Here is a 27,230-nt window from a genome sequence, read left to right as displayed (position 1 = left end):
GAGGGTTTTGTAATTGAGACCCGTAAGTATTAGGAGAGGTTATTAGGAATAAGAAAATTATGAGAGACATTTTAGGAAGGTAAAGAGAATACTTTATGAATACGCAGTAAAGTGATAGAAAGTATTTTGTTTTTGTGATTATTATGGTGGAGTAATTGTGATTGGATTAATCTTAAAGAGTAATATTAGGAGTATAGTTATTACCATGAAAATGTCTATTGGTGAGTATTAAGGGAGGTAAGGATTAAAATTTTATGAGATGTATCTTTTACAGCATTGGGACCTCAGGTGGAGGATGAATTTCAGTTTCCTGGACCTCTGGAATCCAAGTGAGTTTAAGCTTTAGGGGGCCTGTTTATTGAGTCGAGTATGAGGAAAGATTTTTTAGGTATCGTCTGTTGACCTGCAGTAATAGCTGGATTAAGGAAAGGTTTTAGTGTGAAATATGTGAAATTACCAGGAAATGAGGCTAATTTTACTGCAGTGGGTATTGATAAAATTACTCTATGAGGTCCTTGCATTTTGGCTCAAGTGGGTTTTTGGGATGATTAGGAGGAGCTACTAGAACTTGATCTCCTGGGTGAAAGGAGGTGGGTAATGAAGGTGTTGGGATAGGAAGAAGTGTGTCTGCTTGTTTCCATAAAAGGGATGGGATATACTGAAGAAGAGAGGATAAGATGGAGGGAGATAATGGGCTATCTGATGGTGTAAGTCCTGGAGGAAGAATGGGCCTACCAAACATTAATTCAAAAGGAGAGATGTTGGAGCGTTTCTTTGGAAGGGAATGTAGGTATAGAAGTGCCAGGGGGAGAACAGTGATCCCGTCTAAGTGAAGTTTAAGGGGAAGTTTGGTTAATATAGATTTTAGGGATCTGTTAGACCTTTCAATCTTCTGAAGATTGAGGATTGAAAGGAATATGGCAATGTTAGGGGATACCTAAGGCTTTGGTTAAGGTTTGAGAATTGTTGGAGGTGAATTCAGGTTCATGGTTGGACTGTAAAGAACAGGGGATTCCAAAGTAAGGAGTAATGTCTTGGAGTATGATGGAGGCAATAGTGGTAGTTCTTTTGCTTGTAGTAGGAAAGGTTTTAATTCAACCTGAGAAGGTATCAACTAATATTAAGAGGTATTTATAACGTTTTATTTTAGGTATGTGTGTGAAATCAAGTTGCCAGTCTGTTTCAGGAAGAAGTCCCCTAGCCTGGTGAGTTGGAAAGTGTGGGAGACAAGACTTTGTGGGTTGGAGTGCTGGCAGATTTTACAGGATGATGTAAGTTGATTTAGAAACTCTGAATCTATTTGTGAGAGAGGAAAGAAAGCTCTAAGAAATTGTAGTAAAGTTTGAGAGTTGGGGTGAAATAACATGTGGAGATATATGAGGAGGTCATAAATGGTAGGGTGATTTGTTTCTTCTACTGTAGCAGTGATAGAAGTAGAAATAAGTAGGAGGTGAGAGGAGGTGTCAGGAGATGATTGTTGGAGCGTAGCCGTATGTGCTGCATGGTCTGCTCGGTCATTACCCTCTGATATAGGTGAGTGGTTAGATTGATGTGAATGGCAATGGACAATGCTTATAGTCTTAGGTAATTTAGAAACTTTTAGCAGTTTGATAATAAAGTGAGACGTTTGAGGTCCTATTTGTATATTGGAGAGGCAAGGAAGAAGAGTGTCTAGTGTTTGAAGGTAACCATGAGTGGGGAACGAGTCAGAGGGAGTAGGTAAGAGGGATGTAGGATTTAATGTGGATATGTGTTAAAAGATAATGATGGGTCAGATAAGAGAGGTTTTAAGGTTAAGAATGTGGTATGGTGGGAGGGTTTGAAGATTTTTGTATGTTAAAAGATCAGATAGAGAATGAGGGGATAGGACAGTACTAGGGGAATTAAAAGTGAGTTTCTTTGATTCTTGTATTAGAGTAATTGTGCCTGCCAATGTCTTGAGATAAGGGTTTTAACTTTGAACAGTGTGATCTGTTTTGAGAGATAAGTAATTGGAGTAAAGGTGGGCTTAGTTGATGTTTAAGTACGTCGAGGGAAAATATATATATATATATTTTGTAATATATAGGAGGAAGTGGTGAGAAAGATTAGGAAGGTGGAGGGCTGGAGCTTTTAATAAAGTACACTGTAGACATTTTAAAGAAGCGGAAATGGAGGTTAGGAGAGGCTTATGAGGGTTATTTTGAGTAGTATTATATAAAGGAGTAGTTAGGAGAGAAAAGTTGAGAATTCATGCTCTGAGGTATTCAGCTAATCCTAAAAAGGGGAGGAGTTCTTATTTTGTGGTGGGTAGAGAAAAGTTGCGAAGAAAGCTTTTTGTCTATGGTAATAGTTTTGAAGTTTGGGGATAAAAGGATATTAAGATATGTGACTTTCTGTTGGAATAATTGAACTTTTGAGGGAGAGTTCTGATATCTCCTATTTGCAAGGAAATTAAGGAGGGAACAGGTGTTTTGCTTAGAGTCATGTAGGTCGGATTATAGAGTAGGAGGTTATCGACATACTGAATTAAAGTTGAAGGAGAGGGATTATAGGATTGGAGGTCTTCTGCTAAGGTTTGGCCAAATAAGTGCGGGTTGTCATGAAATCCCTGGGGGAGTATAGTTTAAGTAAGTTGGGAGGGAGTCTGAGAAGTAGGGTCAGTCTATGTGAAGGCAAATAGGTTCTGGCAATTAGGGTGTAAGGTAATGAGCGTAGAGTTAATGAGTTTTAGATTTTGTATTAAGTGATAGGTGTCATTAGGTTTTTTAATTGCTAGTATGGGAGTATTATATGGTGAGTGGGCAGGTTGTAAAAATCCTTTTTTTTTTAGGAGATCTTGTATAATAGGTTGGAGTTCCAGGAGATTAGATTGGGAAGTAGATATTGACGTTGAGAAGGAAAAATAGAGGTTTTTTTTTTTTTTTTAGTTTAGTAAGAATTGGAGAGCAGGAAGCAATTGAAGGGGTTTTAGTATCCTAAATTTTAGGAATTACTTGCTCTGGTTGAATGGGCTAGGGCAACGAGTTTTTTATAGCTTGGGAAAGGATGAGGCAGAGTGAGGCAGAGTGAGGCAGAGGGAAATGGGTCAGCATTTATCAACTTAAGATTAAAAGTTAGGATGGTACTTAATTTGGAAAGTATGTCATGTTCCAGAAGGGGAACTGGACAGGAAGGTAACATTAAAAAGGAATGGATAAATGAGAAATTGCCAATTATGCAGTATAAAAAAGGAGTTTGATGTAGATGGTGGGAAAAAACCTTTACTCCCAATAATAGAGGTGTGCAACGGAAAAGTAGGACCACTTTAAGAACTGAGATGCTAGTCTGAACTCTTTAAGAACTGAGATGCTAGTTTCTGTGTTTAATAGAAAGGCAATCATCGCACCTACCACCATCAGGGTTACTCTTAACTCCGTAGAGGTAATCTTCATCCGGTGAGAGAAGTCAGGGTCCCATTAGTCTTCAGAAGAGGTAACTTCCAGTAAGTCTGCTTGTAGGTGCTGTAGGTTGGATGGCCCCATGTCCTCTCTGAGCCAAGGGGCAGTCAGCCTTCCAGTGACCCTTTTTATTTGCAGAGAGGAAATGGCCGTGGTGGAGGTTTGCGATTGGTGCAACATATTACCCAGTGGCCTTCTCCATCACATTTGTAGTATGATTCTGTTGGTTGAATCATGAAGCTGTCTTTTGTCCCTGATTACTTAGGTAGGTTAGGAATGATGGCCTTAGAGATACTGTAATGTTTTGAGTTAGCATTTGATAATTTTGGATTTTAGATTTTTTTTTCCCCCTTTGGAAAGTATCATCCCGTCCCATGTAAACTTTAAAGGCCGTGTTTATAATTACAGCCTGGGTTGTCAGGGGTCCGTGCTCCAAGAGCTTTAGCTTAAGTTTGATGTCGGGGTAACTTTGGTTAAAGAAATAAGAAATGAGAACATTTTTCCCATTTACTATTTTAGGATTTAAGTTAGTATATTTAATAAAAGCCTCGGTAAGGCATTGGAGGAAAATTGAAGGATTTTTAGACTTACCTTGTATGATTTCCTGTAATTTATTATAATTGATAGGTTTTTGGCAGAAGCTCCAAGTCCGCAAAGAATGTAGGTAATAAAAATCATTCTATGTTTTCTTAGTATTATTATTATAATTTAAATTTGGCTGGGAATTAGGGACTGTAGTGTCACCTGTAGGATGCTTATGATATATGAAATTGATTTACTGCCTCTTTCTCCCTCTCCCACACTCGTTTGCACTTGTTAGAGGTTAGGGTATTGGTTAAAATAATAAAAACATTATGCTAGGTAAGTTGATAGGATATAGTAATACATTGTTATGTGGTGCCACTGTAGGGTTATTATATGGAGGAGCTGGAGGAAGAAAGGAGTAAAGAAGTCCGGAAGAGTTTCTTGGAGTAGTCGGAAGTGGACTGAGAGACCATACGGAAGAACTGAGTGCTAGTTGGAGGGGAGGAGTTAGGAGATGAGCTCAGATTGGTTGACAGGAAAGTAGGAGGGACAGAGGGTGGAAATAACTGTGTGGTTGAGGGAGGAGTGGAATATGGTGGGCCAGAACAAAAATGACTCCCGTTTAGGAACTGGTGGCCGCTCGTTTGCATGGTGGAGTTTTATTTGCTGGGTAGAATAGGTTTGGTTTAGGGAGATAGAGAGTAGGAGAGCCCTTTTTTATGGGAATTTTGGAACTATCTGTACATAAATTAGGCTTGGTTTTAAGATATGAGAAGCCCTGAACATAGGGGACCTCGCTCCATTTGCCAAGGTGCTTACAATAGTTATATAAGTTTTGAATTAAAGAAAAATTAAATAAAGTGGTTAAACCTGGGTAGAGAGTTTCTTAATTCCACCAGGTGGAGTAAGGAGTACCCCAGGAAGAGTTAGGTGGGCTAGAATGGCTTGGACCCATGGCGATTCGTCACAGAAATAAATCGCATGTAGAATCATGCAAGGACCAAGACAAAGAACAAACATCTTTGTTACTTTGTTACTGGCCGAGAAAATGAGTAGTCTAGGACGGTCATCACAGTACACTAGAGCAGTGTCAGGCCCTTGAGGCTATGGAGAGCTTGAGACCGAGCACCAGGAATTTTGATGCAAAGGCATGGAAGCTCTGCGCTAAGCCACACAAGGTCAAGGGGAATAGGGAACTCAAGCCTTGAGAAACGGGTGAATCACCAGGAATGTAAGCAACCCAGCTCATGATTAGGGAAAATTTACTTCCATAGGGGTACTCACCAAGTCTATATGGGGCCAGTGGTGGGTGCTGGTTAGAGTGGTTTGGTGAATGGACACAAGCTGATGCGATGGTGAGTGCCAGAGTGGGAGAGGAAGATAGGGAGCTTCCAGGAGCTAAAATCCTGTGGAAGAGGTGGGAGTTACCCTTAGGAGTGTTCTCTAATTACATCCTACTTCTGACACCAGATGAAAGGGGGAGCACTCGAATAGCAGAGATCCCACAGACCACCAAGGCTTGTACGAAAGGTTTTTATTGGTGAGTGAGGGATGCTGCAGAGAAGCACCAAGGAGGAAAGAAAAGAAGAGAGATAGGGGGGATAAAAGAGAGAGGGATGAAATGGGGGGGAGAGATGGAGACTGAGAGAGACAGAGAGAGAGAGGAGGGGAGAGAGAGAGAGCACACGTGGGAGAGAGAGAGAGTGTGTTATATAGATTTGGTTAGGGGAAGTCTTAGAATGGTGATGGGAGGGCATAATAGCCAATAAGGAGTTACTGCCCTGGCTGGAAGAGGCGTTAGGGGCAGGCCATAGTTAATCTTGGTCTGTAGAAAGTAGGAGTGGCTTTTCTGGGGCAATTACCTAAAAAAACCAACCCCATTTTCCTATTTCTCTTCACCAACATTCCCCACTTTTACTACTAATTTCATATCTATGAAATGGACTTTAAATGGAAATTATGGCTATTATTCATTGCATTAACTTTAGGATTAAATCTCCTAAAATTAAAGCAAGCAGCACAATTAGTGATCCAATCTGGGACACATTGAATGCAGCAGCAAACAATCCAGAAGAATAAGGGAACTGGCCGCAGCGATTAAGGCTCAAAGCCACCCTGTATTGGGAAGTCAAGAAAACAGTTCAAGATCTGCTGTGAAGAATCCTTCTCTCTGTTTGATACCACGAATACCTCTTTTAAAAAACTCTTTAACATATTTTCAATTAATTGGGAGTTATTAGATAGGCTAAAGTAACACATTCCTTTGAAATCGTCACAGGTATGGTTGTGTCTGAGGAAAAATTAATCTATAACAGCCCAGTCCTCTAGACCCCCTCCCTGATTTGCCCCTACTCCATACCCAGGGAACCTAGGGCCTCAGGGGTGGCATTTAATGCCTTGACCTTAGAGCAAGCCAAATGACCGATTGCACTGTTGAGGCCAACGACCCTGGCTGGCATGACAAACTCAGATGGGACAGTGTATTCAGCAGGACTGAGGAGTTGCAGGTCCCTGCTGCAGTCACCTGACAACTGAGTTCTCTGGCAACTTGAGTAAGGGTAGGCAGGAAGTCCTATACACAGGCAAAAATACAGTTAATTTTCCCAGAGCACAGGGTCCTCTTGTGGCATTTTCTGGCCACATAAGAGAAAGCCTATCTCCCACATAACAAAACCATCCCCTGGGCAGCTTGATATGCCTATTGGCATAAGAGATTGTTGTGCTTTTACTGCAATTAAGAAAAGTGAGTCATCCTGAGCAAGAGCAAGACCCTGTCTCTCCTATAAATAGAAAAGCAGCCAGACTTTGTGGCCGATGCTGTATTCTCAGCTACTGGGGAGGCTGAAGCCAGAGGATCTCTTGAACCCAAGAGTTTGAGGTGGCTTGTGAACTATAATGATGCCATAGCACTCTACTCAGGGCAACAGTGTGAGACTCTGTCTCAACAAAAAAAAAAAAAAAAAAGGAAGTTGATAAGGTTCAAACAAGAAGACAGGCATCCTGAAAACTTAACATACTCTTCACTGGGGTGACTGTTTTTTTTTTTTTTTTACAGTTGTTTTGCCCACATTTCTTTCTTTCTTTTTTTTGTTTTTTTATTGCTGGAGATTCATTGAGGGTACAATTACCCAGGTTACACTGGTTGCAATTGTTAGGTAAAGTCCTTCTTGCAATCATGTCTTGCCCCCATTAACTGTGACACACACCAAGGCCCCACCCCCCTCCCATAACCTTAATTGTCATTAATTGTCCTCATATCAAAATTGAGTCCATAGGATTCATGCTTCTCCATTCTTGTGATGCTTTACTAAGAATAATGTCTTCTACTTCCATCCAGGTTAATACGAAGGATGTAAAGTCTCCATTTTTTTTTAATAGCTGAATAGTATTCCATTGTATACATATACCACAGCTTGTTAATCCATTCCTGGGTTGGTAGGCATTTTGGCTGTTTCCACATTTTGGCGATTGTAAATTGAGCTGCAATAAACAGTCTAGTACAAGTGTCCTTATGATAAAAGGATTTTTTTCCTTCTGGGTAGATGCCCAGTAATGGGATTGCAGGATCAAATGGGAGGTCTAGCTTGAGTGCTTTGAGGTTTCTCCATACTTCCTTCCAGAAAGGTTGTACTAGTTTGCAGTCCCACCAGCAGTGTAAAAGTGTTCCCTTCTCTCCACATCCACGCCAGCATCTGCAGTTTTGAGATTTTGTGATGTGGGCCATTATCACTGGGGTTAGATGGTATCTCAGGGTTGTTTTAATTTGCATTTCTCTAATATATAGAAATAACGAACATTTTTTCATATGTTTGTTAGCCATTCATCTGTCATCTTTAGAGAAGGTTCTATTCATATCTCTTACCCATTGATATATGGAATTGTTGGCTTTTTTCCTGTGGATTAATTTGAGTTCTCTATAGATCCTAGTTATCAAGCTTTTGTCTGATTCAAAATATGCAAATATCCTTTCCCATTGTGTAGGTTCTCTCTTTGCTTTGGTTATTGTCTTCTTAGTTGTAAAGAAGCTTTTCAGTTTAATGAAGTCCCATTTGTTTATTTTTGTTGTTGCAATTGCCATGGCAGTCTTCTTCATGAAGTCTTTCCCCAGGCCAATATCTTCCAGTGTTTTTCTTATGCTTTCTTTGAGGATTTTTAGTGTTTCGTGCCTTAAATTTCAGTCCTTTATCCATCTTGAATCAATTTTTGTGAGTGGGGAAAGGTGTGGGTCCAGTTTCAGTCTTTTACATGTAGACACCCAGTTCTCCCGACACCATTTATTGAATAGGGAGTCTTTCCCCCAAGGTATGTTCTTGTTTGGTTTATCAAAGATTAGGTGGTTGTAAGATGTTAGTTTCATTTCTTGGTTTTCAATTCAATTCCAAGGGTCTATGTCTCTGTTTTTGTGCCAGTACCATGCTATCTTGACCACTATGGCTTTGTAGTACAGACTAAAATCTGGTATGCTTATGCCCCCAGCTTTATTTTTATTACTGAGAACTGCCTTGGCTATATGGGTTTTTTTCCGGTTCCATACAAAACGCAGAATCATTTTTTTCAAGTCTTGAAAGTACGATGTTGGTTTTTTGATAGGAATGGCATTGAATAGGCAGATTGCTTTGGGAAGTATAGACATTTTAACAATGTTGATTCTTCCCAGCCATGAGCATGGTATGTTCTTCCATTTGTTAATAACCTCTGCTATTTCCTTTCTTAGGATTTTATAATTTTCTTTATAGAGGTCCTTCACCTCCTTTGTTAGGTATATTCCTAGGTATTTCATTTTCTTTGAAACTATGCTGAAGGGAATTATGTCCTTAATTAGCTTCTCATCTTGACTGTTATTGGTGTATACAAAGGCTATTGACTTGTGGACATTGATTTTATATCCTGAAACATTGCTGTATTTTTTGATGACTTCTAGGACTCTTGTGGTTGAGTCTTTGGGGTTCTCTAAGTATAAGCTCATACCATCCTCAAAGAGGGAGAGTTTGACCTCCTCTGCTCCCATTTGGATTCCCTTTATTTCCTTGTCTTGCCTAATTGTATTGGCTAGAACTTCCAGCGCTATGTTGAATAGTAAAGGTGACAAAGGACAACCTTGTCTGGTTCCAGTTCTAAGAGGAAAAGCTTTCAGTTTTTCACCATTCAGTAAAATATTAGCTGAGCTGTGGGTTTGTCATAGATAGCTTCAATCCGTTTCAGAAATGTGCCACTATGCCTATACTCTTCAGTGTTCTAATTAGAAAAGGATGCTGGATTTTATCCAATTCCTTTTCTGCATCTATTGAGAGGATCATATGATCTTTATTTTTGCCTCTGTTAAAAAGGTGGATAACGTTTATGGACTTGTGTATGTTAAACCAGCCTTGCATCCCTGGAATGAAGCCTACTTGATCATGATGAATGACTTTTTTGATGATAAGCTGTAATCTATTGGCTAGGATTTTGTTGAGAATTTTTGCATCTATATTCATCAATGAAATTGGTTTGAAATTCTCTTTTTTGTTTGGGTCTTTTCCTAGTTTTGGTATTGGGGTGATGTTTGCTTCATAGAATATGTTGGGGAAGATTCCTTCTTCCTCAATTTTTTGGAATAATTTCTGCAGTACGGGAATAAGCTCTTCCTTGAAGGTTTGATAGAAGTCTGGTGTGAAGCCATCTGGACCAGGGCATTTGGGGGTTGGAAAATTTTTCATTGTTTCTTTAATCTCAGTGCTTGAAATTGGTCTGTTTAGGAGCTCTATTTCTTCCTGGCTAAGTCTAGGGAGAGGGTGTGATTCCAAATATTGATCCATTTCCTTCACATTGTCAAATTTCTGAGCATAGAGTTTCTGGTAGTATTCAGATATGACCTCTTGTATCTCTGTGGGATCAGTTGTTATTTCTCCTTTATCATTTCTGATTGAGGTCACTAGAGATTTTACTTTTCTATTTCTAGTTAGTCTGGCCAATGGTTTATCTATTTTATTTATTTTTTCGAAAAACCAACTCCTTGTTTCATTAATTTTCGGAATGATTCTTTTGTTTTCAATTTCATTGATCTCTCATTTGATATTGGATATTTCTTTTCTTGTACTGAGTTTAGGCTTAGATTGTTCTTCTTTTTCCAATTCCATAAGATGGGTTGTAAGATTGTTGATGCGCTCTCTTTCTGTTTTTCTAATGTAGGTATCAAAAGTGATAAATTTTCCTCTCAAAACTGCTTTTGCAGTATCCCACAGGTTTTGGTAGCTTGTGTGTTCATTGTTGTTATGCTCAAGGAAGTTCATAATTTCCTGTTTTATTTCTTCCTGTACCCATCTGTTTTTCAACAGAAGGTTGTTTAATTTCCATGCCTTTGTGTGGGGTCGAGCATTTTTGTTAGAGTTGAGTTCCACCTTTAGTGCCTTATGGTCTGAAAAGATACAAGGTAAAATTTCAATTCTTTTGATTCTGTTGATATTTGTTTTGTGTCCCAGGATATGATCAATTTTGGAGAATGTTCCATGGGGTGATGAGAAGAATGTATATTCTTTATCTTTGGGATGGAGTGTTCTATATGTGTCTATCAAGCATAGTTGTTCTAGGGTCTCATTTAAATCTCTTATATCTTTGTTTAATTTCTGTTTAGAGGATCTGTCCAGCTCTGTAAGAGGAGTGTTAAAGTCCTCTGTTATGATGGTATTATTAGATATCATATTGCTCAGACTGAGTAAGGTCTATTTCAAGAATCTGGGAGCATTTACATTGGGTGCATAAATATTTAGAATTGAAACGTCTTCTTGTTGTATTTTTCCCTTGACCAATATAAAGTGACCATCTTTGTCTTTTTTTACTTTAGTTACTTTAAATCCATATGTACCTGAAAATAAGATTGCAACTCCTCTTTTCTTCTGAATTCCATTTACCTGAAAAGTTGTCTTCCAACCCTTGACTCGGAGCTTTAATTTGTCTTTTGGAGCCAGGTGTGTTTCTTGCAGACAGCAAATGGATGGCTTGTGTTTTTTAATCCAGTCAGCCAATCCGTGTCTCTTCAGTGGGGAATTCAAGCCATTAACATTTATTGAGATAATTGATAAGTATGGTAGTATTCTATTCATCTTATTTTGTGAGAGTCCATTGCTTAGTTTTATCTTTTGCATCAGTGTGGAGGTTAGGTTCTGTCTTTTATTTTCTGAGTTCTTACTTTGCTGCTGATCCATTGTGATGGTCAGTGTGTAGAACAGGTTGAAGTATTTCCTGTAGAGCTGGTCTTGTGGTGGCGAATTTCCTCAATGTTTGTATATCTGTAAATGATTTGATTTCTCCGTCAATTTTTCAGGTTAGCTTAGCAGGGTACAGAATTCTAGGCTATAAATTGTTCTGTTTAAGTAGATTAAAGGTAGATGACCATTGTCTTCTTGCTTGGAAAGTTTCATTAGAGAAGTCTGCTTTCACTCTGATGGATTTGCCCCTGTAGGTCAACTGACGCTTACTCCTGGCAGCTTGCAGAATCTTTTCTTTTTTCTTGACTTTGGACAGGTTCATCACAATGTGTCTTGGAGAAGCTCGGTTAGAGTTGAGGCGACCTCAGGTCCGATAGCCCTCTGAAAGCAGTGTGTCAGAATCTTTGGTGATATATGGGAAATTTTCTTTACAATATTCCCTAGTATGGCTTCCATTCCTCTGGGGCATTCTGCTTCCCCTTCTGGAATTCCCAGAACTCGTATGTTGGAACGCTTCATAAAGTCCCATCATTCTGACAGTGAACATTCTGCTTTCTCTCTCTTCTTTTCTGCCTCTTTTACTATCTGAGTTATCTTAAGAACTTTGTCTTCTACCTCTGAAATTCTTTCTTCTGCATGGTCTAACCTGTTGCTGATACTTTCCATTGCATCTTTAAGTTCCATAATTAACTGTTTCAGTTCCTTCAGCTCTGCTATATCCTTTCTATATTCTTCATATCATTCATCTCTTATTTGATTCTGTTTTTGGATTTCCTTTTGGTTATTTTCCACTTTATTAGCAGTTTTATTCATTGTTTCCATGATTTTTTTCATTGTTTTCAACATGTGTATTCTAAATTCCCTTTCTGTCATTCCTAACAATTCTTTTTTTTTTGTTGTTGTTGGGGATTCATTAAGGGTACAATAAGCCAGGTTACACTGATTCCTAACAATTCTTTATAGGTGGAATCCTCTGCAGTAGCTACCTCATAGTCCCTTGGAGGGGTTGTTCTGGACTGGTTCTTCATGTTGCCTGGAGTTTTCTGCTGATTCTTCCTCATGAGTGATTTCTTTTATCTGTTTCCTTGCCCTAATTTTCCTTTCACTTCCTCTTGCTCTTTAAGTTCTTGTGCCTGTGGACTAAGGGTTTGATGAGTCCTTTTGGTACAGGACCAGAAGGATGAGAACGTTGAAGAGCAAGAAAGGTATTAAAGAAAGGAGAAATGAGTGAAAAGAAAAAAAAATAGAGAAAGGAGAGGGGGTGGGTAAAAGGAGTATTGCAAAAAGAAGAGAGGCACAGAAAGATGGAGACAGAGCAATATAGGTGTACAGTAGGGTACTTTGACACAACCTTAAAAAAAAAAACACCTTCTGGGGGTGCCCAGTTGGGTTGTGCCCTTGAGGTCAGCAGCTCTTTGCTAACCTGATCAGACACAGTACCCCAGCTCCACCAAGTAGAGAGGAAAGACAAAAATGCTATAAATCAAACAGAAAACTTCACAGGATAAAATTGGGTGAAAAACTAAATAATAGTGGTAGAAACACTAGCAAAAATGAAGTTCTAGTTATTGAAAAAGGCAGCAATGGGAAATTATAATTAAACTAGAATAATTGAGAAAGAAAAAAGATCTGTACAAAAAAGATCGTAATTAAAAAACAAAACATCATCAACAACATCAAAATAAACAACAACAACAACAAAAAACACAACCAAAAACAAAGAAGTATGTATATGTTGTTGAATATTGTCTGGGCAGCACATGTCTGGGGTATGAGATGTTTATCACAGTTCTGATACTACCGGAGGCTGCTGATTTCTCAAATCCCAGCAGGTAGACACCCTAAATCTCTCTTCAGCCCTCTTAAAAGGCACTTTGAACTTATAAACTTGCTGAGCAGAAGCTTTCCCAGGAAAGTGCTTGTCGCTGGAATCACTGCTGAAGTGGCTATCCACTTACCCAATGTGCCAAAACCAGTCTCATTCTGCCCCAAGTGTTAGGGCTGCAAGAAGGCTCAGACCCCACCCTTATGCTACTCAGTCGCTAGGTTACCAGCTCTCACCCGAGTCTTGCTCTGCGACCCTGAGGGCGGAGCTTGCCGGGGCAGATCACTCACAATGCCTCCCTGTGGCCCACAGCAAAACACTATTAGCTCCGTCTGGCTCAGCCGCTCAGACTGGGGCCCTAGACAATGGCCAAAGTTCTCCACATTCCCGCTCAGCCTCTCCCCAAGGCAGTTCAACTGAGTGCCAAGTCCAAAGACACCAAAACAGTTCACAGGTAAGGCCTTTCCAGTTTGCAGTCTCTCTGCTACTGAACTTAAAGTTGCAGGCGGGTTTAGACCGATTGAACACATGCGACCACTTGCTGGTTTTCCACTGTTTTAGTCCTCCTCTTGGGGTCCAGAAGTCTCTTGCTGACTCCTTGTATCCTCACAAGGATGTTGATAGGCAGATCCCACCAACCAGAGATGCCTGGAGTCCTATCTCCGCAGACTCACGGTGCCCAGATGCAAGGAAGCTGTTACTTGGCCGCCATCTTGTTCTCTCCTGGGGGTGACTGTTTTGATCTAAATGAAAAATATTTTCCTCTCTTTCTCTCTCTGCTGATGGGTCCCCAACCAGTAGATGGGTATCCAATAGACCATGGTCTTTTGGGTGTTGGCAAAAGAGTGAAATTGCTAGTCAATTCTATAGACGTACAGACTCCAGTTGAACATAAGGTAAACTCCTGTTCAACATAAGTTCCTCTGCAAGGCAGATGTCAGACACATTACATTTTGAAAAAGATTAAGTCCACATGTTTTCATTTCTCTTAAAAGGAATGATATCTTGGGAAAGTTCAAAAGTTAAACCGAGTACAAAGAAGAAGTCACTGCCAAACATCTTCTTATCTTTGATCTTAGTTTCTCTGTCACCTGAGGCTGGCCAGGTGTCTGGTCTCTCTGAAGTGTAAACTGTGGTCCTGGTGTGCTGAGTCCATGCCTTCAGTCCAGCCACTTGTCCTGCAGTGGGAGTGGTGAGCAGAATGTCTCTGGGCCTGCTTTTCTTCCAGTTGTTCCTCAGGTCCATCCCTCCAGGTTTCAGGAGGACTTTATCTCCAGGCTGGACAGGGTATATATTGCCTAAGGGAGAAGGTGAAGATCTGGGGAGGAAAAACTGATAAATTGGAGGCAAAACTTGTTGGATATACTGTACACATTTTTGAACCTTGAAATCATGTTCAACCCGTGGGGCTACCCAGACTGAGGCAGTATGGAAGGGTCTTCCATAGCCTGTTTCGTAGGAACTTAGCTCAAGCTGGCTTCTGGGGGCTACCGATCTGCAAAACCTGGTCCCAGTGTAGATGGGTCTCCTGGCATAGTTTGGCAACATGTTTCTTTAAAGTTTGGCTCATCTTTTCAAATTTACCTGACAATTGAGGTCTCCAGGCTATGTGCAATTTCCACTGGGTTCCCCCAAATTTGCTTACTCTTTGTGTTACTTCAGCCACAAATGACAGACCATTATTACTCTGTAGGCTCTTTGGAAGCCCATAATGGGGAAGGAGTGGATCATTTCTTTTAGCAGAACTTTTGCTATGTCTGGGGCCTTTTCAGTTTGGATGTGGAAAGCCTCTACCCACCCTGAAAGCGTCCACAAGTATGAGAAGTAAATACAGCCCATGGGTCAAGGCCATCTGGGTAACATCCACTTGCCAGTCCTCAAATGGTCCCATTTCTTGATGTTGTCATATGAGTTCCTTATTCTTGTTTTCAGGCCTGGGGTTGTTCTGTAGGCAGATTAAATGTTGAGAAGTCACTTCTTTAATTATTTGGGTCAGGTTCCTTCCCTTTAGCCAGGATCAGACAAACTCAGTTAAAGCCTCTTTTCCATAATAAGTCATTTCATATCATTGCCTGATGAGCTCGGAGGCCAAAGCCTCAGGCAGTAGAATCTTCCTTAGTTATCTAATAGCCAACCAGCATCTTCCTTTTATAACTTTTCCTCCTTAGCCCACTCCATTTCTGCCTTGTCATATGTTGGTTGAAAGTCTTGGCAAGTCCACTGGTGGCTTTTGTCAGTTGTAACCTTGCGGCTCGTCATGCTTAAGCATCTGCCGGCCAGGTCCCTCTGGCAGTCAAGTCCATGCCCTTTCGATGTCCCTGGCAGTGCATAACTTCTACCTTACAAGGGAACAAGACTGCTTCTAAAAGGCGGATCCTGGTTCATTTCTTTCCTTCCTATTGTCAACTGACCTCATTCCCGCCAGATGGCCCCAGGTGCATGTAAAAGTAAATAGGAAAACCTTGGGTCTGTTTAAGTATTAGCAACCTTACCATCTGAAAGTTCCAAGGTTCTGGTGAGCGCAATCAACTCAGCCATTTGTGCTGAGGTTCCAGGAGGGAGAGCCCTTCCATAGTGACCACTGCATGTCCTGCCCTCCAGGTTCCATTTTCAACATAACTACTTCCATCCACAACAAGGCCCAAAGAGGTCAGGCTGTCTGGAAAACACTTGCTCAGTAATTTCAAGACATAGATGTTATAAGGGTTCCTGACCGGGAACTTGACAGCTTTTCAGGAAGTGAGAAAGGAATTAGTAAGGTCATGAAGCACACAAATACAAGGTCTGCTATTTCCACAGCATCAGTTATAATGAATACAAAAGTACAAGAAGTAAAGAAAATGGGGATATTCAAGGTCTTCTGAGTCATTTTAGGAGTAAGAATTTTTTTGAAATGAAAATGGGGAATCACAAAGAATGTCAGTGAAATAAAAATGTGGCTTAATGAAAGAAAACTTACATAAATCCTAAAAAAATCAAGCAGCTAATGAGATCATTTCATCTAATAAATTCTGTAACCATGCACCATAGATTGCAGAGATGTTCATCAAAGTGGTGGTATTAAGGACACAGAGGACATGGTCAGCACCACAGCAGAGAGTATGTGAATGAGAGCCGCCTAGGAAAGAGATAAGGGAATTGGGTTGGTACTCCAGCTCAGAACTCAGAATGGTATTTGTTTAAGGTGGGAAGCTGCAGACCATTTACTCTTAAACCAGTTTAATGACAGTGGGAGTAGGAAGAAATAGGAACCAATAAGCAGGCATTGGGTGATGGCTCTAGCCCCAATACAGGATGAGATGAGGAACAGAAACTCTTGTGCTGTATAGCCCATGCTCAGAACTCCATAATGATTGCCCATTTCCATACCTCCTTCCACCACACACAACTCAGCTATCCTCATAAAACAGGATGAATTTCATAGATGTTCCTAATACAGCAGCTCTCAACCCTATCTTCACAGTGACCTATCTGGTCATTAAGTCCCCTTTTGTCACACACATCCATGGAGAAAACCTTGGCTCCTCAGGTCGGCACAGTCATTTAAATTGTGTACGTGTGTAATATTGTATGCCATTTTTCTCTTGTATGCTCACCTGTGTCTTCAGAGATGGCCAATGAATGCTGGAAGATTATTCTGATTAAAGGATTAGAAGAAATCAATGATGACCAGTTTAAAATGGCCAAGTTCTTACTGACAGATCCATTAAAACTGACTTCAAAAATGCAAGATGAATATGGCAAAGTTCAATTTGCTAACCTGATCGTAAAGAAGTTCCCGGAAGATGCTGGTGTGGACATACTGATAAGACTCTGCAAAGAAATAGCATCACTTCAAGCCTTTGTTGAAATTCTTAAAAGAGAAAAGGCAAAAGGTAACAGAGAACACTCCCTCCCTGCCACTGTCCCCAGCCCTTCTCAACCTCGAGTAGAGCCCCTCCTTGCACATAGGTGGCACATCCCTGTCATAATTTATGTCTCAGTGGCCTTGATAGTGTTGTTGCTTTCTGATTGCAATACATTAACAACATAGAGATTTCTAATTCTAAAGCAGTTTGCTGTGTTTTGGAGGGTGTGTTTGGAATGCAGTGAGAGGGAGTTGAAGAGAGACTGAGATTTCCCATACCTTAGAAAGATGAGACCATGCAAAATAAAAATTTAAAATTTGCTGTTTATATTTGAAATATAAAATTTTAACCAATTAATGTATTTGTCCCATTGACAAATGGGACATTTGTAATGTCCCATTACAATGCATGTTAATGATGCATTTTACTTAAAGCATCATTAACCCTCATGATAAAAGAGGCAGTAAAATTTAAGCCTACTGCTAAGAAGCATGCTCTTCCCTGTCATAAAAATCATTGAGTTACTATATGTGTATAGAATGTGTGTGTGTGTACACACAACAGAACCTCAGTCGTTGACCACCTCCCTACCATTGACCACCTCCTTAACTTGACCTAATTTTCATACTCAGAAAGGAAAGTACATGTACCTATCACTACAGTTCCTATGCTGACCAGCTTGTTATAGTCAATTCGATGATAACTTATAGAGGTATTACTGTGTATATATATTCTTTAAGTCAGGAGTCCCAAACTGCCCTATCTCACCTTGAAAATCTGTCTCGCATCTGCACTCACTGTTCTGCCATGTGAACAGGTTATCTGGAGAACAGCACTAAGCAGCACCAGGACAGTCTTTGATTTTCAAAAGGAAATGATGGAGACAGGACTGGGGAGGGGTTGCCTGATGTCTTGCAGTTCAGAGGACAGGAAGGAGGTGCTCAGGGCACAGGGGAGGGGTACAGGAAGCACCGAGCACCACGAGAAGGTGTCTGTGCCCTGTGCTGTGACTGTGGCCTCGGTTCACCTTGAGTCCAGGCTGGGCTGGTGCAGTGGAGGCACCTGAAGCACCCCTGAGCCCTCAGCAGGAGCTGAGAGGAATTAGTGGGGCTCTCTGAGACCAGCAGTGCTGGGCTTATACATGTCCTCTTGTTTTCTGCATTAGTTATGAAAAGGAGATCCACACCAGCAAAAGGAAAACCCCCCTCCAAAAAGAACAAGCAGGACGAAGACAGTCCTGCTGTACCTGCACCCAGCACAAGCAACACTGTCACGTCTGAGGGAGCAGAGGTGACTCCTGGACCTCAGGTGAGACTGAGGAAGAGCAACAGGTGTCAAGTTACACAGAGGTAACTCTGTGCTGAGCCCTTTCATTCAATCTCTCCATCAGGCAGTGATGTCTTCATGAATTTCCCATCAAGTTCAGATTAGACAAATTGCTTAATAACTGATCTTCCTCTTTGTGCAAGATAATAGGCCAAAAACTTTAGTAAGCATAATTTAAATATACATAACCTAAGTATAACTTCATCTCCAGGAAAGAGAAGTGTTAACGTGCGAATCAGATAGCAAAATGGTTGAGACGTGTTTATAAAACCCTAGTTTTTTACTTCCAAATCAGCACGTTTCTCAACAGTGGTAATTAGAGAAATGAAATTATTTCTTGATTTCCTCTTTCTTTGTTGAAAGAAACCATATACATGTATTTCCACCTCTTGAAACTGGCCAGACATGGGCAGCACCCCTTACATTTCCATGAAACACATTGATAGGTACAATAAGCCTACTAGCCAAGAAGGAAAACATGAGCTCCTTTGTGTGACACATCGAAGAAATAACACAAAAACCAAACTACTTCCAGAAAAGAAAAAAGACAGCCCCCGAAAATGATGGGTCCAAAAGGAAGAAGATGTCCAAGGAGCAGACTCAGCCTCCCTGTCTTGCAGGAGTGGACATGCCCTCAGCCATCAGCCATCCCTCACCTCCCCAGACCTCATCAGCTCCAGCCGACATGCCTTCAATTGAGGTACCCTCTTTCTGGTCTCCTTTGGTTCAATTTTTGCTACTATAATACAAAATATAGAAATTTTTTTCATCCTCTTAAAAATAACATCAATAATTAGCCAATTAATCACATGTATATATATTGAGAATTTACTACCTTTTAAGCTTTTGCTTTCACAGAGATATTGATGAACTTGGCAGTGCAGAATGTTTTCTGTTCTGAGTTGTCTGGAGGAGGGAGAGAGAGCTGGAGGGTCTGTAGCAGCAGTCCTCAATCTTTTGGCACCAGTCACCGGTTTAGTGGAGGACAATTTTTCCAAGGATTGGGCAGGAGAGTGGAGCTAGATTTAGATTCTCATGAGGAGTACAGAACCTAGATCCCTCACAAAGGAAGTTCACAGTAGGAAGCTATAAATGGTGGGAAGCTGATGCCACCACTGACGTGCCAGAAGGTGGCGCTCGGGCAGTGATGCAAAGATGAGGAGCAGCTGTAAATGCAGGCGGATCTTTGCTCTCCCACTGCTCACCCGCGGCTGCGTGGCCTGGATCCTGACAGGCCAGGAAACTGTACATGTCCACGGCCCGAGGGTTGGGGACTTCAGCACAACAGTACAGAAGGATACAGGGGTTGGTTCACTGTCCACTGCTCCCATCTCATTTACACCTTTCCCTTTGCTTCTAATCTGTTCAGGTTTTTTTCACCAACATTGTTACCGTTTACTACAGGATTTTCACGTACCATGTTACCTTCACCTAGAGAACTCTTACCTAGCCAGCCCCGCTCACTGTCTACATCCCAACATGGAAATCTGGTCCTGGGGAAATCCTCACTTAGTCCCCAGGAAGCGTGGTGAAAACTTCATGGTTTCTCCTATCGTAGAAACTTATTTTTTTTCCTTTTCCAATATTTATGACAACTGAAATTAAGCACGTTTTCTACACTCCATCAGATTTTTTTCTATGTAAGTACATCTAATTTTTCTTGAACTGGTATCACACAATGTTTTCTCTTACTCTGTCTCTCACAGTTGCTATACAATTCCCTTCCTGGGTTCTCTGCATTAATGTGACTCCTTATAAGGTTTCATATTTCTGTTACTAATATTCTAACTGGTTAACTTGCATGGGGGGAAGGACTTTACTGAGTTAGGCTACACTGGTCACGTTAATGAGAAGTCACATCCAATAAAGTCCTGTCACCTGCAGGTGATCACTGTGTGTGGCATCCCCGGCCAGAGCACCCCTGAGCCTGCTGGATTGTGTATGAGCCCCACCCAGGCCTCTCACAATTTTTCTTATTGACAAAAACAACTTTCCCTTCATTTAAAGTGTTCTTCTTCAATTTAAGAAGACAGGATGTTGTAGAGAAAGAATATTAAAGACAAATCATGCTGATCCCAGGTTTCTGACAGTGAGCTGGAGCCCTGACATTGGGAAATGCTGTGGTGGTGGAAATGGCAGTCCCCAGAGTGACTCCACCCTGCACCTGCTGACACTGGGGTGTTATAAAGGCTTCAGACCTCGTGTGTTCCCACCTGCTGTGACAGTACTAAGCATTACATTGCGGAACTATACTATGAGGAATTAGGACTTTCAAAATTGCCCAGTCCACTCTGGTGTTAACTGAAAACTTTCATGTCTGTGGTTTTCAGCCAGCACCATTTTCCATTTCAGTGCTATTTCATTTATTTGTTTATTTCTGTGCACTGACACTGCACCCTGATAAGAGTAAGACTACAATTTATGATACTGTAAATTTCTTTAAAATTACTTCATGACAATGCTCTCAAAATCCACTGCTCTTCCACTATTATTATTATTTTTTTTTTTTTTTGAGACAGACTTTCACTCAGTCACCTTGGCATTGAATGCCGTGGCATCATAACTCACAGCAACCTCAAACTCTTGGGCTCAAATGACTCACTTGCCTCAGTTTCCCGAGAAGCTAGGACTACAGACGCTGACCACAACACCCAGTTATTTTTAGAGACAGGGTCTCACTTTTGCTTTCACTGGTCTAGAACTCCTGAGCTCAAGTAGTCCTCCCACCTGGGCCTCCCAGAGTGCTGGGATTACAGCCATGAGCCACCACGCCCAGCCCAAGGTTACAGATCTATGCTTCTCTTAAAGTTTAGTTCTTAAGGATCATTCTGTCACCAAAAGTTCTCCTGCTTTTCACACATGTAGGCTCCTCTGTCTCGTGCCCTGGCTGTGACCCCGTTCAGGACTTGTTCTCCTGCTCTGCTCAGTGATTTTCAGTCCTGGCCACAGCTCTATACATCTGTAAATGTTGGACTTGGTGTTATGACTGGAGGTCAATGAATAGTGATTCAGTGTTTCCTTCTCACAAATTTCCCTTTTTTCTCATATGCTATCATACACAGAAGCCAAAACCACAGGCCAAGCCTCAAGTAAACACCAGAGCAAATCATCTCCAAAAGGGCCCAATGACAGTGATGGTACTGAGTACAACAGAGCCCTTCGAATATGAGTCCTCGGAAAAGGAGAAGAAAACGATGTTTCATGCAACAGTGGCTACAGAGAGAAAATTCTTTCATATGAAGGTTTTAAATATCAACTTAAAGAAATACATCAGCAGAGATAAAATCATTACTATATCAGATTATTTGGATTATGACCATCTCCTAGAGGTAAATGAAGCCTCTTCTGTATCTGAAGCTGGTCCTGAACAAAAGCTTGAGGTTCCAGTAAACCTCATAAACAGAGCACAGGAAACCGTGAAGATTGATGTTCTTCAAACACAAGCTTCAGGAACTGTTGTCTATGGGTTATTCATGCTATGGAAGGTAAATTATTTAGTTTCATTTCTCACTAATGCCTAAAACTAAAAGACCTTTTGGTGCTAAATGGAGTTTGCCTGTTTACTAAACATTAGGACCCAGGACTCTCACAAGACTAATGATAAGCTGTCTCCTATGATCAATAGCTCACAACACAGTATGTTTGTTTCCTAGAACAACCCCTTATTTTGCTTGCACTATCTTTATTCTCAGGATAAGGCTAGAAATTAGGGAACCTACTAATATTCTCCCTCCCATGTTTTCTTTCTCAAAATACTACCCTGTACCTTTTAGGAAAATGTTCACTGAGAAACCTTGAGACTTTCATCAGCTATGCCTGTGTATTCTAAGCCACAATGAATAAGGAAAGTATGGGCCCCAGATTCATATACACACTACTGAATTTATCTTTTATCATTACCCCAACTATGGCAATAATCAGTATATTTTCATTTTGAAGTATTTCCCTTTGAGATTTGAACTCCGGTTTTTACCATCAGAGCAAGAAGTGAATTAACTGATTAAGCCTGGAAAAACAAAGGCAGTCAGGAATTAGGATGATGATCTAACCAGTGAGACTCATTCATGAAAGAGGTATTGAGCAATTGAGAAATATCAGTGCAGGCATTACTTAGAGAATGAGGTAATCTAATCTCAATACTTACATATATAGTAAAAAAAAAAAAAAAAAAAAAAAGGAGCACAAAGTGGACTTCCAGGTATAACAGGGTCCAAAATCATGAACTTGGCTGTCATAGAACATGTAAATCCAAGAAACCATCTCTACCCTGTTATTGAGTCATATAATATCTCCTATGATCAGTAGCTCACAACACAGTATATTTGTTTTCTATAACAACCGCTTATCTTACTTGCATTACTTTCTGTCCCTACTCTTAAAGTGATCACTGTTATAAGTGAAATTCTGGAATTGATGAGCACCTTCCTTGGTGGCTATGAAACTAGAAAGTTTGAGCTCAAGGACCTGAGTTCAGGAGGGGAACGAAGACTCAATAAATGAAGAAGGTAGAAAAAGTAATTCGGAAGTTTGTAGAAGCTTGCTTTTTATTCCATATCACCCAAATCATACTGAATAAATAGTTACAGCAGATGGCCATCTAATTTTGCATAGGGGAAAAGGATTTAAAAAGCCTAACTCAGATTTCACATTTCTCTGCATAAAGGTGCTTTGGGAATCACAGCTGTCCTGGAGATGAAAATTGTAGAAATTAGGAAGATAACTTTTCATTTCATAACAGTCAGAGAAATACATAAGACATGAAAGACTTAAAAAGGATAATAAGGAAGATCTCACTGAGAAAACCTGGCAGAAGGCACCTGTGTGTCTACACATTTCTAGCACGTGCTGTCCTAAGACTTGTCTTATCCCATCGCAGGGGACTTTTCCATCTGTGTGGTCGTTATTAACTATGTTCTCTGGAATTGAATATTAATTTTCTGTTGCAGAAAACAGTGAATAAGAACAACACAGTCTATGAAATTAAAGATGATACAGGAAACATAGAAGTAGTGGGGAAAGGAAAATGTCACAATATCCCTTGTGAGAAAGGAGATAAACTGGAACTCATCTGCTTTCGACTGAGAAAAAAGAACCAGCTGTCACAACTGATTTCTGAAATACATAGTTTCATTCAGGTGAGAATTAGATAAAGAAATATTAGTTCCCAAAGAACATATTCATATGGATTAAGTTTATCAAAAACCAGATTTCTTCTTTCTTATACATAGAGTCATGTAGGAGGCATAAGAAAATAGGTGATGCCCTTACTTGTATTTCAATACAGAAATATATCAAAACATATGAAGAAAGTGGCACTACTATAGGCTTTATTGGGTTTTGAATTTAGTGCTAAATCCTGAATTTTGAAGAATTTAGGAGGATGTGATATGAATCTCACATAGGGGTGAAAAGCTAGGGATTTGGAGTAGGATGGACTTGGTCTGCATATAGCTCATTTGTTGTATGATAGTGGGAAGTATCTTAAATGTTCCTAGTCAGCTGATTTTAGAATTAATGAAATTATGGATGTGTATTTCTTATCTCAGTGCCTTGTAAATTATGAGAAACATAATTCCTCATAAACATGTAGTAGTTACTGTTAGTGTTAGCAAAGTAAAGATAAACTTTGCCAAGACATCTAGGCAGAGAAAATGTCAAATACAAAAAAAATCAAAATTGTAAAACAGCATGTGATTTCTGTACAACTCCAGTATGTGTCAAAAGGTATGGGAAATTGATGGTAGAGAGATAAAAAGCAGTCTCTGCTGAGGTGTCCTTTGTCATAAACACAGAAAAGGATTCTTTACCGTTAAAAAAAAAAAAGTAAATGTTGAAATATTTTATTCGGAAGAATGCCTAATGATTTTACATGTTAGCAAAAAATATGTTGGCAATTGCCTGCACCATCTATTAGAGACAGACTATGTTTGGAGGTAACCGACATTTATTAAAACCTAATAAAAGATGATATTCTCAGAAATGAAAAGATATTGTGCTGCTTCTGATGTTGAAAAACATTCAACAGAAAAATAAATACTTTCAGGTAAAGCCAAAAGCAAAGCAGAGGAAATATGACTCCAAGACTGTGAATCTACCCACGGTGCAGAGCACGGTTGCAAACTCTTCAGTGGCCAGCACAACCCCAGATGTCACTCAGAGTCATTCCATGACTCCTCAGATGCAGAGTGTGGTTCCCAGCCGTTCAGTGGCCAGCTCAACCCCAGCTCTCACTCACAGGAATCCCGTGACTCCTCAGATGCAGAGTGTTGTTCCCAGCCATTCATTGGCCAGCACAGCCCCAACTCTCTCTCAGAGGAATCCTGTGACTCCTCAGATGCAGAGCGTGGTTCCCAGCCATTCAGTGGCCAGCACAACCCCAACTCTCACTCAAAGAAATCCCATGAATCCTCAGATGCAGAGTGTGGTTCCCAGCCGTTCAGTGGCCAGCACAACCCCAGCTCTCACTCATAGGATTATCATGACTCCTCAGATGCAGAGTGTGGTTCCCAGCCATTCAGTGGCCAGCACAACCCCAGCTCTCACTCATAGGATTATCATGACTCCTCAGATGCAGAGTGTGGTTCCCAGCCATTCAGTGGCCAGCACAACCCCAGCTCTCACTCATAGGATTATCATGACTCCTCAGATGCAGAGTGTGGTTCCCAGAAATTCAGTGGCCAGCACAACCCCAACTCTCACTCAAAGGAATCCCGTGATTCCTCAGATGCAGAGTGTGGTTCCCAGCTGTTCAGTGGCCAGCACAACCCCATCTCTCACTCAAAGGCATCCTGTGACTCCCCAGATGCAGAGTGTGGTTCCCAGCCATTCAGTGGCAAGCACAACCCCAACTCTCACTCAAAGGAATCCTGTGACTCCTCAGATGCAGAGTGTGGTTCCCAGCTGTTCAGTGGCCAGCACAACCCCAGCTCTCACTCAAAGGAATCTCGTAACTCCTCAGATGCAGAGTATGGTTCCCAGCTGTTCAGTGGCCAGCACAACCCCATCTCTCACTCAAAGGCATCCTGTGACTCCTCAGATGCAGAGCGTGGTTCCCAGCCATTCAGTGGCCAGCACAACCCCAACTCTCACTCAAAGAAATCCCATGAATCCTCAGATGCAGAGTGTGGTTCCCAGCCGTTCAGTGGCCAGCACAACCCCAGCTCTCACTCATAGGATTATCATGACTCCTCAGATGCAGAGTGTGGTTCCCAGCCATTCAGTGGCCAGCACAACCCCAGCTCTCACTCATAGGATTATCATGACTCCTCAGATGCAGAGTGTGGTTCCCAGCCATTCAGTGGCCAGCACAACCCCAGCTCTCACTCATAGGATTATCATGACTCCTCAGATGCAGAGTGTGGTTCCCAGCTGTTCAGTGGCCAGCACAACCCCAACTCTCACTCCAAGGAATCCCATGACTCCTCAGATGCAGAGTGTGGTTCCCAGCCATTCAGTGGCCAGCACAACCCCAACTCTCACTCCAAGGAATCCCATGACTCCTCAGATGCAGAGTGTGGTTCCCAGCCGTTCAGTGGCCAGCACAACCCCAGCTCTCACTCATAGCATTATCATGACTCCTCAGATGCAGAGTGTGGTCCCCAGCCATTCAGTAGCAAGCACAACCCCAACTCTCACTCAAAGGAATCCTGTGACTCCTCAGATGCAGAATGTGGTTCCCAGCCATTTAGCGGCAAGCACAACCCCAACTCTCACTAAAAGGAATCCCGTTACTCCTCAGATGCAGAGTGTGGTTCCTAGCCGTTCAGTGGCCAGCACAACCCCAACTCTCACTCAAAAGAATCCCGTGACTCCTCAGATGCAGAGTGTGGTTCCTAGCCATTCAGTGGCCAGCACAACCCCAACTCTCACTCAGAGGCATCCTGTGACTCCTCAGATGCAGAGTGTGGTTCCCAGCCATTCAGTGGCCAGCACAACCCCAGCTCGCACTCATAGGATTCTCATGACTCCTCAGATGCAGAGTGTAGTTCCCAGCCATTCAGTAGCCAGTACAACCCCAACTCTCATTCCAAGGAATCCCATGACTCCTCAGATGCAGAGTGTGGTTCCCAGCCATTCAGTGGCCAGCACAACCCCAACTCTCACTCAGAGGCTTCCCGTGACTCCTCAGATGCAGAGTGTGGTTCCCAGCCATTCAGTGGCCCGCACAACCGCAGCTCGCACTCAGATGCACATTACAACTCTTCAGATGCCTCCAACAACCACATCCAGCATTTCCTTAACTAAGGTACAATTTCCTCAATCCCATTCCTCTTGTCTCCCAACCATAAATTACAGGGATTATCAGAATGTTGAGAAAGATCCTCTCATCTCTAGCTGTGTACAGTCTCTTTATGAATTTAGATCACTAATACATTTATTTATTTTTTTATTTTTTTATTTTATTTTTTTTGCTATTTTTTTTAATTTGTTGGCGTAACACATTTTCTTCCCAGAAAAACTTTAAACAGGTTTGTGTGCATACACTGTGTGAAGCCCGTGTTCATTTCTCACTCTCCCATTTTTCTCTCCATGCTCTGGAACATGGTGTCAGGCCATTGTTGGTGACTGTATATCCCCCTGAAATGGTTTTGATTGGAAAATCAAGCATCTATTTTTCATAATAAATCTGTATTTTATCAAGATTCTAATATTTTCTAAGTTTTAAAATTAGTTAAATCACATTGTAATTTAATAACTTGTTGATTAAAGTAAATAAGAAAAATACAAAAGCAAAACAAAAGACAGTTCCTGTGATGAATCCGCATTTAAATTCTTTGCAAAAAATTTAAACTGTGTTTAATATTCAATTTTTGGTATAAATTTAAAGGATATAAGTGTGATTTTGTTACATTGAAATGTGGCATAGTAACGAAACATACTGAGGGGGGTTAGTGTATCCATCACCCAAATACTGTACATTGTACCCAATAAGTAATTACTAATCATCTACCCTCCTGTCACCTCCCACAACTTTTTTTTTTATTAAATCATAGCTGTGTACATTAATGTGATCATGGAGCACCATACACTAGTTTCATAGATCATTTGACACATTTTCATCACACTGGTTAACATAGTCTTCCTGGCTTTTTCTTAGTTATTG

General features: G+C 41.0%; 1 protein-coding gene across 3 annotated transcripts in view; it reads left to right on the top strand.

Moving 5' to 3' along the window:
• LOC128596035 (mucin-3A-like) overlaps positions 1-26,830 on the top strand; it is a 33,859-nt gene extending 7,029 nt beyond the window's left edge. Inside the window, exons 2-9 of one of the 3 annotated variants that reach the window (XM_053605378.1) lie at positions 275-329; positions 1,151-1,205; positions 16,562-16,828; positions 17,967-18,109; positions 18,663-18,827; positions 21,190-21,612; positions 23,074-23,262; positions 24,171-26,830. In XM_053605378.1, the coding sequence (XP_053461353.1) occupies positions 16,564-16,828; positions 17,967-18,109; positions 18,663-18,827; positions 21,190-21,612; positions 23,074-23,262; positions 24,171-26,564 (3,579 nt within the window). In that variant the 5' untranslated portion in view covers positions 275-329; positions 1,151-1,205; positions 16,562-16,563 and the 3' untranslated portion in view covers positions 26,565-26,830. The remainder of the gene's footprint in view (positions 1-274; positions 330-1,150; positions 1,206-16,561; positions 16,829-17,966; positions 18,110-18,662; positions 18,828-21,189; positions 21,613-23,073; positions 23,263-24,170) is intronic. The other 2 variants (XM_053605376.1, XM_053605377.1) reach the window with 2 other exon arrangements.
• The last annotated feature ends 400 nt before the right edge of the window (positions 26,831-27,230 follow it).

The sequence above is a fragment of the Nycticebus coucang genome, chromosome 10, assembly GCF_027406575.1.
Source record: "Nycticebus coucang isolate mNycCou1 chromosome 10, mNycCou1.pri, whole genome shotgun sequence".
NCBI classification, from domain to species: domain Eukaryota; kingdom Metazoa; phylum Chordata; class Mammalia; order Primates; family Lorisidae; genus Nycticebus; species Nycticebus coucang.
Note: the sequence above shows the minus strand (reverse complement) of the source record. Positions and strands in the feature narration are given on the sequence as shown.